At 41.8% G+C, this 13,792-nt stretch overlaps 1 protein-coding gene across 8 annotated transcripts in view; it reads right to left on the bottom strand.

Annotated features, from left to right (window-relative positions):
• Positions 1-13,792, bottom strand: part of ctnnd2b (catenin (cadherin-associated protein), delta 2b) — a 117,442-nt gene that overhangs the window by 30,463 nt on the left and 73,187 nt on the right. For all 8 annotated transcript variants that reach the window (XM_053882303.1, XM_053882304.1, XM_053882305.1 and 5 more), the window contains 3 exons: positions 11,309-11,441; positions 9,324-9,537; positions 1,556-1,742 (listed from right to left, as the gene is read on the bottom strand). In XM_053882303.1, the coding sequence (XP_053738278.1) occupies positions 1,556-1,742; positions 9,324-9,537; positions 11,309-11,441 (534 nt within the window). The remainder of the gene's footprint in view (positions 1-1,555; positions 1,743-9,323; positions 9,538-11,308; positions 11,442-13,792) is intronic.

Raw genomic sequence — 13,792 nt, 5'->3', positions numbered from 1 at the left:
CACCTTCAACTACTCATGAATTTGCTGGTGGTCCTTAATGCCGGGTTGTAGCATTGAAAGCTTGTCAGCAATCAGAGAACCCTCATCAGGGACGTGGAAGATGATGCTGATGCCAATACCAGAGTGGATGTCCATCATATATCCAACTATTCTCAACACGGTGTTTCGCTGAGGCACAGCACAGCGAGAGACCCTGCATGAGTTGATAAGAACCAAGGCAGACAACCAAGTCAGATCTAATAAAACTGGATCTAATAAAACAAACACTGATCCAGATATTCAGAGTTGACCAATATCATTATCAAAACTTTCCTGTATTTAAAAATAAGTTTAAAATTGTGATCATGAACCGAAGTCTGCACAATACTCCACAACCGTCACACGTCATGTCGGTTGTCAAACATCGCGGAGCTAGAGAGCACCACACCGTTAAGGTATCACCATATTCATGTATACAAGTCCAATGCAGCATGTTCATCAGATTTGATGAAAATGACATGAGAGTGGCAATTGACAAGGTGGAGCCATGTACATCTGAAGTCGTCTCTCAAGAACAACAGCAGCAGTCACACTGATTTGCAGGTATGTCAGATGTTGAGTACATGCACTGTGTTGTTTTTTTTCTTTGTACAAGATGATGTGCATGCATTCAGTTGGTACACCAGTGAAAAAAACATATACCTATGTCTTGAATTTTATTTTTCACTAAAAAAGGGTTTGTGAATGCGCATATGAAACTGGTGGGTACAGTCAACATAGTTGAGAACCACTGTTCTAGACTCTTCAAAAGGCACGCCGTTTAAACCGCCAAACATCATTCACAACCGCACTTCTGCTTGCAGTCACCCCAGTTAAGAGTCAGTGACTGATGAGCTTTGTCCCATAACTGTATCTTTTTTGGAGTGAACAATTCCTCCGTGTAATTCAGACCAAACCTTGCCTTTCGACCTTTGGTTCTTTCTGCTTGCTATAAGTCGAGATGTTAGACTCAGAGCCAACTCTCCCCAGTCCTCATGAGGATGCTACACAGGCCTCTCACCACACCTTGTCCTGTGAGGGCATTGGCTGGTTGCATGTGGTGGGTCAGGGCTTCAGTAGTAGCCTGCCTTGAGCAGTTTTATATCCTCCTGGTTCTGAGCGACTGCAGCTTTGAATACTCTGGTGATTCGGGGGCCCTCTACAAGAGGTGTGGCTTACGACTTTTCCCTCATGCAGGTAATGTGGTGCTTTCTTGATTATTCTCGGTGTGTTCTCTCTTTGTGTTCACTTCCTAATCCTTGAGCTTTGAGGATATAAATTATACATCAGTCAGTTTTGTTATGCCATGCTCTTTCTGTTATATCACTGTTTGTCCTGTGTTTTCAACTGTCTGTGCTTCCACCACTAGCTCATCATTGTAGTTGTTATTTTTCCCCTTTTCCAAGTTTTTGTCCACCATATTACTTTCTGTTGAATTTTAGACAATTTAACTTGCCGAAATATGGAAGTACAGGTGACTATCCTTAAATATTTTTCGCTAAAAAGTGATGAAGGAACAACAGAAATAAAGACTGACCTCAGGCAGCCGGTGGCGTTCCGTAGCACCTGAGATGAGTGGAGGTGAGGCTTACGGTCTTCTTGCGTGTTGGGGGATGTGTCCCAGCCAGAGTGTGGGATTATCACAGCATTGGTCAATACAGCCAGAGCGTCTTGAATGATGGGCATCTTCAGGGCATCACAAGAAGAAAGGTTCCACAACACACCTGTTGGGGGAAACAGGAAAGTGATGGATCAGTGAGAATTCTATAGAACAATCTGTCAGAAAAGAACCCTCACAAAGTCCAAAATGCATATCAGCATAGCTCCTTAAAGAAGTTCCGGCCCATGTTGGTTCAGCATTGTACATTCAATACAAGAAACTCTCAAAAATAACATTATTAAACTCTAAGTCACTCTACCAGAAATGGTTCTGTTAGATCCAGCAGTCCAAGTAAAGTATTCTGATGTGGTTCTCTGACTTGGAGTGCATCAACACATGCAGGGTATCCTGCAGCACTGCCGCCTCGGCAGAACACCACAGTGAAAATATTTGGATTGAAGATATTCAACAAAAATCCACTCTGGTATTAGAGATGTCACACTCTGCTGCATCCCTGAATAGAGTTCACTGAGTGTGGCCACAGGAAGCACGAACGCTTCAACATGGCATTAGTTCGTCACCATCAACGAATTCCGGATCAATGTGTTTGTGAAATCATCAATCATGGCAATGAAAAAAAAACATTTTAGGAGAGAGAATAAACAATTTGTATAACGATTTAGATATTGTAATTGTATGAAATTTATTGCCTTACCAGACCGAGGGGATCTGGTGCCCAATTCTTCAAGATTTGGGACCCTATTATATATTATTCAAAAACACTTGAGGATTCCGTCTAAATGGTAAATGGCTCTTACTTATATAGCGCTTTCAAAGGTTATGCAGCAACCAAAGCGCTTCACGCTAAGTCACTCATTCACACACACTTGCACACACACACATCTTGCTCCATCTGAGCCATCAGGGGCAAACCAGGGATAAGGGTTTGCTCAGGGACACAACAAAAACATGTGTCTATCATCTGAGCTATGTTTCTATGCTATAATGGTATGTTGCTATTAAAAAAGGTCTTTATGGAGACCAAGAAACCGGCAAAAAATGAATAAATAAATCGTGGCCATGAAATAAGTAAAATCTGCGTACAAAATACTAATTTGAGAGAACAAAGTACAAAATTGCCAAATACGTGCAAACTGAGCACACCTTCTCTTGCGCCAGCATTAGCTCATGTGCCCGACCCATTTAAGTCGAGATATAACCCAGTGCCATGTCGAATCGTCTTGATCCTCTGCTAATCAGACATAATATGCGGTGAAGTGAGGCGATCCAACGGAATGTGTGAGAACGGCGCCTTTTAGGGCCTCCACGTCCGTCTTTTGGCTCTGATTCCTTGAGCGCTGGCCACTCTCGAAGGCTGTGATTCATGGCGTGCATGCTGGCTTCAGCGATGTCCAAGATGACGGTCCGACACTGAAAACGTGCCTCAGTGGTATAAACTCAGACAAAACTCAGGTGTGGCATCAGGTGCCTTTGACTTTGCTGTAGTATAGAGATTAAAGTACATCACCGTGATTCAGTAGGTTGCCGGTTTGCGCCTGGCGTGTGTCTCTTGTGCATTTATTTAATCCGTGATATCAAACAAGGCCATTTACTGTTCCACAGCTCCACATTCCAATTCTTTCTAATGTTCAGCTCAAGTCCACACTTACACCACACTGGATAGATCAGAGAAAGCAACTCTCAACAGAGTGCGTCTCCACTAGTACTACCACAATACTATGTCGCCACCTCGTGGCTCATGAAAGTACCTTCCCATCAAATGAACAGAACTGATGACTGTGACTTAACAAGTATCCAGGACTCTGCATTAGAAGCTCTAAACTTTCTTTTCTTTGTGTCTCTTACCTTTGTTTCAGATTCTTATTATCATTATCATATGGTGTTTAAGTACTCCTATATAACTGTTGAGGCAACAAATCTAAAAAAAAAAAAAAAAAAAAAGCTGATGTCTGTCGAATATCCATCCATCCATCCGAGTTGCATACAGGGGCTGCTGTGTCATTGATTCCCTGGGAATTGTACAGAAACAACTGAGCAAGCTTCCCTTACATCCCACAGATGTAATATGAAAAACTTACACAGGAGAACCGCTGGCACCAGAGGGGGTCATCAAAGTTAAATCGACAGGTTAACAGGTCAAGTTGCCTTTGTATGCACCTCCATTGTTTGGCAGAGAGTGGCTGAGACTAAATTAAGTTGAACTGGAAAAACTTAAAAACTGAATGACACGGAGCAAACAAAAAATACAAAAACAAAATTTGGAGACAGTGTTAAAGAGACACTCTGCTGTTTTCTCTCAACAGCTATGCACCATGAAAGGAATTCAAGCCAGATTGACGTTGAGACCTGACAGTATGCCGAAGTTCTGTCCTCCACGAAACGTGCCCTGTGCTCTTCGACCTCGAGTAGAAGCTGAGCTAAAATGCTTGAACTGGGAGTGATTTCACCACTGAAGCACATTGACTGGGGCACCCCAGTAGTGCCTGTAAAAACGATGGTGTCACGTTCCACACTCTGTGCTCCTTTATTGTCCATTGTCCATTCTGTGTGCTTTTATTTTGTTAACCCTCTGTTTGCTCTCTCCAGGTCAGTGGAGAGTTCTTGCCCCAAGTGGTGGAGTTTAAGTATCTCGGGGTCTTGTTCTCGAGTGAGGGAAAAGGGGAGCGTGAGATTGATAGACGGGTTGGTGCAGCGACAGCAGTGATGCGGTCGCTGTATCGGACCGTCGTGGTGAAGAGGGAGCTGAGTCACAAGACGAAGCTCTTGATTTACCGATCGATCTGCGTTCCTACCCGCACCTATGGTCACGAGCTTTGGGTAATGACCGAAAGGATGAGATTGCGGATACAAGCGGCTGAGATGAGTTTCCTCCGCAGGGTGGCTGGGCGCACCCTTAGAGATAGGGTGAGGAGTTCGGTCATCCGGGAGGAGCTCGGGGTGGAGCCACTGCTCCTCCACATCGAGAGGAACCAGTTGAGGTGGCTCGGGCATCTGATCCGGATGCCCCCTGGACGCCTCCCTGGGGAGGTGTTCTGGGCATGTCCTACCGGGAGGAGACCCCGGGGAAGACCCAGGACTCGCTGGAGGGATTATGTCTCCGGTCTGGCCTGGGAACGCCTCGGGATCCCCCGGGAGGAGCTGGAGGAGGTTTGTGCGGACCGGGAAGTTTGGGCTTCCCTGCTCTGAATGCCTGCCTCCGCGACCCGACCCCGGATAAGCGGTAGAAGAAGGAAGGAAGGAAGGAACCCTCTGTAGTTTCCGTTTCCTGTGTCATCTCCGGCGTCCTTAGTTCCTGTCTCTGTCTTCTATATTGTACATTGTTGTTTATTAAATCCTTTAATTTAATCTTGTTGTCCGTGCCTTCTGTCGGCCTACAATCACCTGCACCTGAATCAGACAGAGGGCAATTATGACAGATGGAACAGTGAGACTTTGTGGATATTTCAAAGTCACCATCAACCCGGCCATGTGTGTTGAAAATACCCCATTCCACACATTGAAGACCTTTTTGCATCACTAGCAGAAGGTCAACATTTCATTAAATTGGACTTGTCAACTGTATATCTACAAATGGAGGTGGAGAAGGAGTTGAAAAAGCTGTTGACAATCTCTACACAGAAAGGACTATTCAGGTTTAACCGTTACAGCATGGCAGGCTAGAAACTGCTATTCGGTGTAGCTCATCTCCTGCTTTGTTCCAGAAAGCCATGGATCATGTGTTACTAGGACTGCCTTACACTCACTGTTACGACAACCTCATCAGTGGTCCTGATAAGCAGACACATCTGAAAACTCTGGATGCAGTCCTGTGCAGGCTGGTGGAGTATGACCTGCACCTCAAGTGTGTTTTTCCAAGAGTCCGTGGAATACCTGAATATAATTGATGTTGCTAGTCTCCACAAATCTCCAGACAAGGTACTTGCTATTGTGGAAGCACCAGCACCATGTGAGCACACCTAGCAACGTTCATTCCTTGGAATGTTAAATTATTATGCACAGTTTATTCCTGACCTCGCTACTGTCTTGCAACCATTCAATGAACTGCTAAACAGAGAGAAGAAGTGGCAGTGGACACCTGCCTTTGAGTCAACATTCTAGAAAGCAAAATCACTGATCTCACAAGACGAGTGGTGACCCACAAGAACCCAGAGCTTCCGCTTCGTTTGGCATGTGATGCTTCACCCTACGGGGTCGGAGCAGTGCTTTCACACATCATGCCTGAAAGAGACCCATAGCATATGCATCCCGGACTCTTACCACAGCAGAACAAAACTATGCTCAGATAGAGAGAGAGGCCTTGTCTTTGGAGGGTGCAAGTTCCACCATTATCTCTATGGTAACAAGTTCATGCTGCCCACTGACCATCGTCCACTGACCTCTATCTTGAGTCCACTGAAAATTACACCATCAATGGCCGCAAGCTAGGACGCAGCAATGGATGCTTCTCCTGTCAGCGCATGATTACACCACTGAATACAGGAAAGGTTCTTTACATGCAAATGCTGACGGACTGTCAATGTTACCACTTCCTCATGTTCATCACGAGATGCCAGGTGCAGTAGAGATGTTCCACACTGCACAACTGGACACACTACCAGTCACTAACTCTGACATCAGGCCCTATCGTGTCTCAAATCCTGAAAATGGTTTCGACTGGTTGTTAAGCTCTCACCCTATCATCGTCATGATCTCACAATACAACAGGACTGTCTTATGTGGGGTGTGAGAGTGATAGTTCCACCTAGACCAGTGATTCTTAACCATAGGGCCGGGGCCCATGGTTGTGCCGTGAGCGCCTCCTAGAGGGCAGCTAGAAGTTTTTTTGTTTTACTCCTTTGGGCCGCGAGTGCCGCAAGATCCTCAGTTTTAATATATTAGCATATAGTGGCAGAAGTGAGTCACTGAATTGACTTGACAGCTGCAAATCTGTGATAGTGGCGCCCCCTCCAACAGTAAAAACTGTTCATGAAAAAAAGCCTGGGCCCTCGCCGCTGCTGTTGAAGCAGTTTTGAAAATTAATTAGAACATTTACAGCAATATTTTCATTTACACTTTCTTCTTCGTCTTCTTTGGAGTTTAAATACAATATATTATCTTATTTTATGATAATTAGACATGGCTTTACGATATTTTAGTCTCAATTTTATTCGGTTTTGGTTGGACTTTTCTAAGACAAATATCTTTGCAATGATCACATGGTTTCATGTCATATCACAAGGTTTTGGTGTGTAAGTAGATTAAATATGGTTGTCGATCACAAATGAAATCCAGAGTCCTGAATCAGTTCTATGACTTGAATGGGCCCCGGGCCAATTTGTTCTGGGAAAGGTGGGCCCAGAGATCAAAAAGGTTAAGAACCCCTAACCTAGACTACGCCTCAGTGCACTGAAGGAGTTACACGCAGCACATCCAGGTGTGGTGAGGAAGAAGTGCTTGGCACGCAGTTATGTGTGGTGGCAGCAAGGCATCGATTCGCAGCTTGAGCTCCAGGCGAAACCCTGCCCCTCATGTCAGCGTGTACAAAAAAAGCCTGGGCCCTCGCCGCTTCACCTATGGATGCGGCCTTCCAGTCCCTGGTAAAGGATACATGTTGATTTTGCAGGCCCATTTGAAGGACATGGTCACTGTACCTGGTCACTGTGGACACACATTCCAAGTAGCCTGAAGTGCATATTATGGACTGCATCACAGCTAACAAGACTATTCACGTGCTTAGTGGGCTTTTTAGTCGCCATGGCGCCCCCCGGAGGCACAATAACTACAGCACCAACTGCACACAAAGGACAGACAGTTTGTTGCTTGGGAGTCGGTGTGGGGAGGAGAAGTGGTCACAAGGGGTTGTGATGGAAAAGACTGGTCCAGTGTCATATAAGGTATATTTAGGTGAACAAGGTGTATGGAAACGACATGTTGATCAGATCAAGACACGTCCAGAGTCTGAGTTTAAGTCTCAGGATACAACAGTGAACCCACGTGTAGGTCCAGTGCTACTGCCTCAGAGTTGTTGTGATCCGCAACTAAACACTGAGATAACTCACTCTGAAAAGAATGATGAATGTGTTGAAGTCACTGATTTACCAAAGTGCAGTCAGACTAGTGAACCCACACAGGCTAGACAGACAGGGGTAACAGCACCAGCTAGACGCTATCCTGTGAGAGTCACTAGACCACCAGCTTGTTACCGTGATAAATTCACATTGCATAGTTCATAAAGATGTAATGTTGAGTCATAAGGAACAGTTTCAAGTTGAATAGGTTAATGTGATAGATATACACTGAAAAAAAGCCTTGTGTTCATTGACAAGATATCTTACTGGGTATGAATATTATCTATGGCACTACTTGGTGCTATGCAGAGAGTGAACAATAGGTGGCGCCTGTATTGTAATAATTACTGAGTGAATAAAAGAAGACTCAAGAAGTGTGGTCAAAAACAACAGCCAAGTGTGTTGTGTGGTCTCTCAGCTAATGTAAAGGTGTTTACAAAGAGAGATATATAACAGTGCTCTCACTGCATCTAACAGTATACATTTAAGTACACTTAAAGGACTCTGAAAATCAAGATGGTCAACAAAATGTATGACAATCTGGGGAAAGAAAATACATTAGAAACAAATGGCAGGAATGATAAGAACGGTTCTTCTCTCTGCTGCTATTTAATCCTTCATATCAAGTTGAAATGAGATATTACGTACGTATTACGTTACTTCTATATGTCCACAAGGATTATAATCTGCCCACTCGGAAGTCAAAACAAGAACGAAGAACATGATCATGCCAGAAGACATGGAAGCCTGATCCCAAGCTCTTCACGGAGAACCTAGTCAAGGACAACTTGGGATGCCAAGATGAATCTGCTGTTTGCTGACACTGTTAAAGGAACAATCACATTTTTGGTGAAATTAGGAAGTAAGGACATTCAAGGTTTCAGGGCAGCATGTTGGGCTAGAAACATCACAGTTCGTGATCTGGCCACGATTACTATCGACCACGTTTACACACAGAGGTCTGTCAGAACAGGAAGAGGCGTTACATAGATACAAGCGATACGTAACACCATACTTGGGTCACGATACCATATCATAATTTATAATATATAGTATAATATAACGATATGATGATACATTGCAATATTCTACCCCACTAATAAAAAAATCAAAAGTAGAGAAGTAAACTCAAGTTGCTGCATATGTTCATCTGAAGATATTGATCATTCAGAGGACAAATTGAGTCAAAACTATTTGCCAATCAGAAATAAATGAATGATCTGTGACAAATTGCTATTGAGTTCAGATGAAAATTCTTCCATCCAATAAATTGGACATAGTTAGATTTAGTAGCTTTTGACACTATTATGAAAATAAATAACTAAATAATAATTGCTACACTCCCACCAACAAGAAAAGTAAATGAAGTTGGGCCGAACACTCATAAAACAATGAAATTATCACAAGCTACAAATAAAATGACATCGAAGTCATAAGATGTAAGACAGGATTTCATATTAATATATTGTTTTACACAATATTATTTTCATTTGTCATAGTCATGCTAAGCTTTGCTTAGGAATGAGAACAAAAAATGAATAAATAAAATAAAAATTCATACACATATTTTCAAAGAAACAGGAAGGATCTAGCAATCCCAGGGTTAGCATCCTGTTAAATGTACCAGAACATCCTACCTGTTAGTAACTCTCTGATCTCCACATCTGTAGTCTTTCTCAACAGTCGGACCAGAGCTGGGATGCCGCCACAGTTCTTCAGAGTGATCTTGTTATCATCATTGACTTTGCCATATACAAGGTTTCTCAGGGCTCCACATGCACTGCGGTGGACGTCCGTCATTCTATGGTCCAGCAGATCCACAAGAAGCTGGATCCCACCCTGCCGCCGGATCTACAACCGGGAGAAGGTTTCAATTCTTGAGATGAAAATCACAGCAAGCCGTGAAGTGTATAGGACTTTAAATATTTTGCAAATTTAGTGGAGATTTAATATTTGGCTGCTGCTGCGGCTCGTGATGCCTGTTCAAATCATGCAATATTTCATTTATTTTGTGCAGAGCAAAAACCTTTTTCAAAGATCTTTATTGAACAAACAACATGGTCTGCGATACCCTTGTGTCAGGAGACGATCATGTTCTCCCAGTACTGATCTTGGAGGAACAGACAGGAGAGTCTGTCGCATGGGATCTGGACACTGATTGAGAAGAGTATGGCAGCACGTCATTGTGGGGTCTCTCCCCAATTGTCGGGCATTTATTCTATTTTAGTTTTGATGTTTATGTATTTCTTTATTATTTAAAAGTACTGTATGTTTCACTTTTTGCTATTATGTTTCTGTTTCGACAGTGTTTGCTTTGTTTGTATAGTGATGATAGTGTTGTTCCATTGTCAATGTCTTTAATGTTCAATGTTTGTCATTAATGTTTGTACTCTGCCGTAAGAAACCAAATTTCCACATTGTGGGAAGAATAAAGGCAGTCTAGTATAGTAGCGAGTAGATGGACTGAACCATTTCACATAAACTGAGTGGTGGACCTTCGTCTTCTCTCATCCCCTCATCATTCTCACAGCGTTGTCTTCTGTCTCACATTCCTGTGTTCCCCTACCCCACTAGGCAGATGGTTCCTCTCCAAAATCCTTGGCCTGCGGCAGCGTAGATGCACATATACCATCAATTATCAAGTGCGGTCGCGATCAGATTGTAATAAAAATTGTCAGTGTAATCAGTAGCAACGTTTGATCTGAGAAGCAACAAAGTAGATTGCATGGTGTTAATTGTAATTTAGTATGAGTAAAATTACATAGTAAATAATATCAACACTTCTTCTTCTTTTGTTTCCACTGTTGATTCCTCAATGGAATCAAAGTTGTAGTTCCTCCCAGGCATCACTAACAAATCCTGGATATCTCTCATTCTACCCATCCAATTTCTAAATGCTAAATTGCTGCTGGAAAAACTTGCCTGTCCACACATTGGTTGTCTCTAATTGGATTACTAAGCTTGAAATGAGTCAACACAGAGTGGACAGACGGAGCTGTTTTCTCCACCAGTCTGAGCCGTGGTGACGACAGGATGCAGCAGGCCAGCGTTTATCACTAAGGGTTAACAAGCATTTAATATGTAGCTGAGTCGAAGACAGGAAAATACACAAAGGTTATTTAACTTTAATACTTAATCAGTGGTTAATTGAAGATCTATGTATGTTTGATTTTTTTAATAGCACAAAAGTGCGATTATTTAACACAGATACATACTCAAATAACATAAATAAAACAAAATAAAGGTGTAGATAAAACGCTAAAGATTCCGGACTCATCATTTTTTATTGAGCATAATTTAGGACAGCTGGCTCATTCAGGCTTTCTTGGGATAAGTAGTCACCCTACTTGCATCCCATACTAAAGTAGACATCATCCAATCTTCCATCCACTCAATAAAATTTGTCACTGTGGCATCAGCATATTTCAACAGATACTCAATAACAATAACGTTGTGCACTGTTTGGACGTACATTGTGAACGTGGTAAATAAAGTATTTTTTCAATCCGAGGTTAACGTATAAAGATATTATTTGCACTTGCACCTCACCAAACATAGTTTTATAAAGCATAAATTGAACTTAATTTTCAAATGGAATTTTGGTTTGGATTGTCATAAATACCTCAGATTTGATCTTGTTGTCTCCAAAGCAGAGGTGTTGGAGGTATGCAGCAGCATTGGACTGGACTGAAGGGAACTGATGCTGGAGCATCTGGATAACCTCAGGCAGTTCTGGATCCCTCCAGCCAAACTCTCTGCAGAAAGACAGAAAAATGAATAAATAAATAACTACATGTCAACTTTTTGAAGTACTGAGTAGGAGAACACCAAGATTCTAGAATTGCCGTATGTGAAATCTGACGAGAAGATAAAACATCTGTACACACAAAATGCAAGATATGTGGAGTAGTTTCTCAGAACCAATGCTACTGGTACAAGCATGCCTGGATTTCAATGAATTTTATTGAATAAAAAGTCCACAACAGTGGTTTGGCATCAGTAACAACAAAAGTGTATGTATAATTACAGTAAAATAATTGCCACTCATGAATTGGACTTTTTTTTTTACCCTGGAATAATGAAGGTTCCATTAATGGGAAAAAAAACAAAAACAGTCATAATGCTGTACGTGTCATCGTTTCGCCTCCGCCTTCACAACCTCGAAGATAACTGGGAGGTTGGCTTGCGACGCAATCAGGTTGTAGAGTGTTGTTCTCCCAAATGTGTTTGTGGTGTTCACTTCCCTAACTCCAAAACTCCCAAAACGTATTTCTCCACGGCACTTTTCTCGATTCCTCTTCACGTCAATAGAATAGACATTTTTGTGTTCACCTTTCCAAATCTGCAACTCTGTTAATCCAGGCTGCCACAAGGGTGTATTGATTTGCCCTCAATCTTAAAACACAAAACTGTCTGTGTCGTTCTTTTACATTGTGTAGATATCATTCAGTCTGGATCCCCTACTGCTGAGATCAATCTGATGGCCACTGAAACGATCTTGAGTTTCTTTGCTGAGGAATGTTACAAGATCAGCAGACAAAAAGCTCAGATGTGTGGACCAACATCTATTATCTGGATAATTTAAACAAAAGTGATGAGAAGTCTCTTTCTCATGCACAAATACTATTATGACACATCTTCAAGGTGTTACTATTAATGACTTTCCTTGGTCTCACCAGATACAGTTATTCCCTGACAACCACATGTTGACTGCTGGCCACAAGAAGACTAATGCCACACGCCAACACGTCCTCCTTCAGTGATCTGAAACCTACTTTGTCCAAAGCAGCAATTTATCACCTCCTGATCACATAAAACCTTTCCACATTGATGTCTGTGAGATGGGTGGCATTGTTAACACTGCTCTCCATCAAAAAGCCAACAGAGAAAGGGGGGTCTTTATGTATTACAGCACAGTTTTTTGATTGAAAAAGGTAATCCTGCCTGCACTAGGCATTATGCTGCCTTTGATTTAGCCCTCAATAAAACTCACATTGCTCTGCAAAATGCAATCTTTGTTCACATGACTCATGAGGTTACCAGTTTATGTCAGCATGGACACAACAAAGACTCTTGATCAAGATTCTTGATCAATCGCATGTTAACTACATGCCTAAGCTATCAATATGATTAGACTATTGACACCCATTGTTTGAAGAAAGTTTAAAAAATGAAGGTGACATTTAGTTTGCTGGTCAAGACCTAGCTTGGTCAAGAATCATGTTTATGCACATTGTGAATGTGCTGTCAAACAAGATGTAGTAAATTAGTATTCAGTGTCATGGTTCTTTTCCAAGGCAATCTCCAAGATATTGTCATCTTAAGCTTAACTTTTGATCCTCACATGTATCCATTATCTTACTCAATTAGTGGGAGGTGATGCTTAAACAATAACAGCTTGTTGTGAAATCGGGTGTCGTGAAATTGGGCTGCCAAATGTATAAAAGGGATGGCAAGAATGTGTCTTGTGTCTTCCATTGTATCACATGCTGTGTGTGCTACTATGTGAACACTCAGCGCTGCTTTAAATAAGACTTTGTTAAAAGATGAAGTCAGATTCAAAAGTCTTCAATGAAAAATTTCTAAAACAATTCCACTGCAATTGAAGTGCACCCTAGGGCAATTATGTCCATCTTTTTATCCACCGAGAAATTTGGTTTGATTTTGTCCAAACATACTTGGCAAGTATGGTGGAAAAAAGAAATATTAAATAATATTATTATTTACTAATTAATAAAATTAAATAATATATCGATTCAGTTACATATTGCTTTGAGGGAAGTCACATACGGCCAAAGAACGCCAAAGCAAAAAACCATGGTGAGAATCTGGAGGACTTTCTATTTTAAGGTAGATTGGGTGCAAAATTGATTTGAAGTCACACAAAAAAGTGCCCATGAATTTGTAAATGTATAACAATGAATTCGAAGTCATGAAGAAATGTTCTAGGAGTTGAGTAGTCAAAGAATTTTATTTTACATACCGGATGATTTCTGTCCTGCAAATAAAAAAATAATGGCTAAAAGTGATAAAATTCCAAATTCCAATCTCTGCGCACTCTCACTTTTGTTCCTTCTTGTCTGTGATATTAGGTACTAAATTAATC

Source organism: Synchiropus splendidus, chromosome 13 (genome assembly GCF_027744825.2).
Source record: "Synchiropus splendidus isolate RoL2022-P1 chromosome 13, RoL_Sspl_1.0, whole genome shotgun sequence".
In the NCBI taxonomy this organism is placed as follows: domain Eukaryota; kingdom Metazoa; phylum Chordata; class Actinopteri; order Syngnathiformes; family Callionymidae; genus Synchiropus; species Synchiropus splendidus.
The sequence above is the reverse complement of the archived record's forward strand: the minus strand, read 5'-3'. Positions and strand labels throughout refer to the sequence as shown.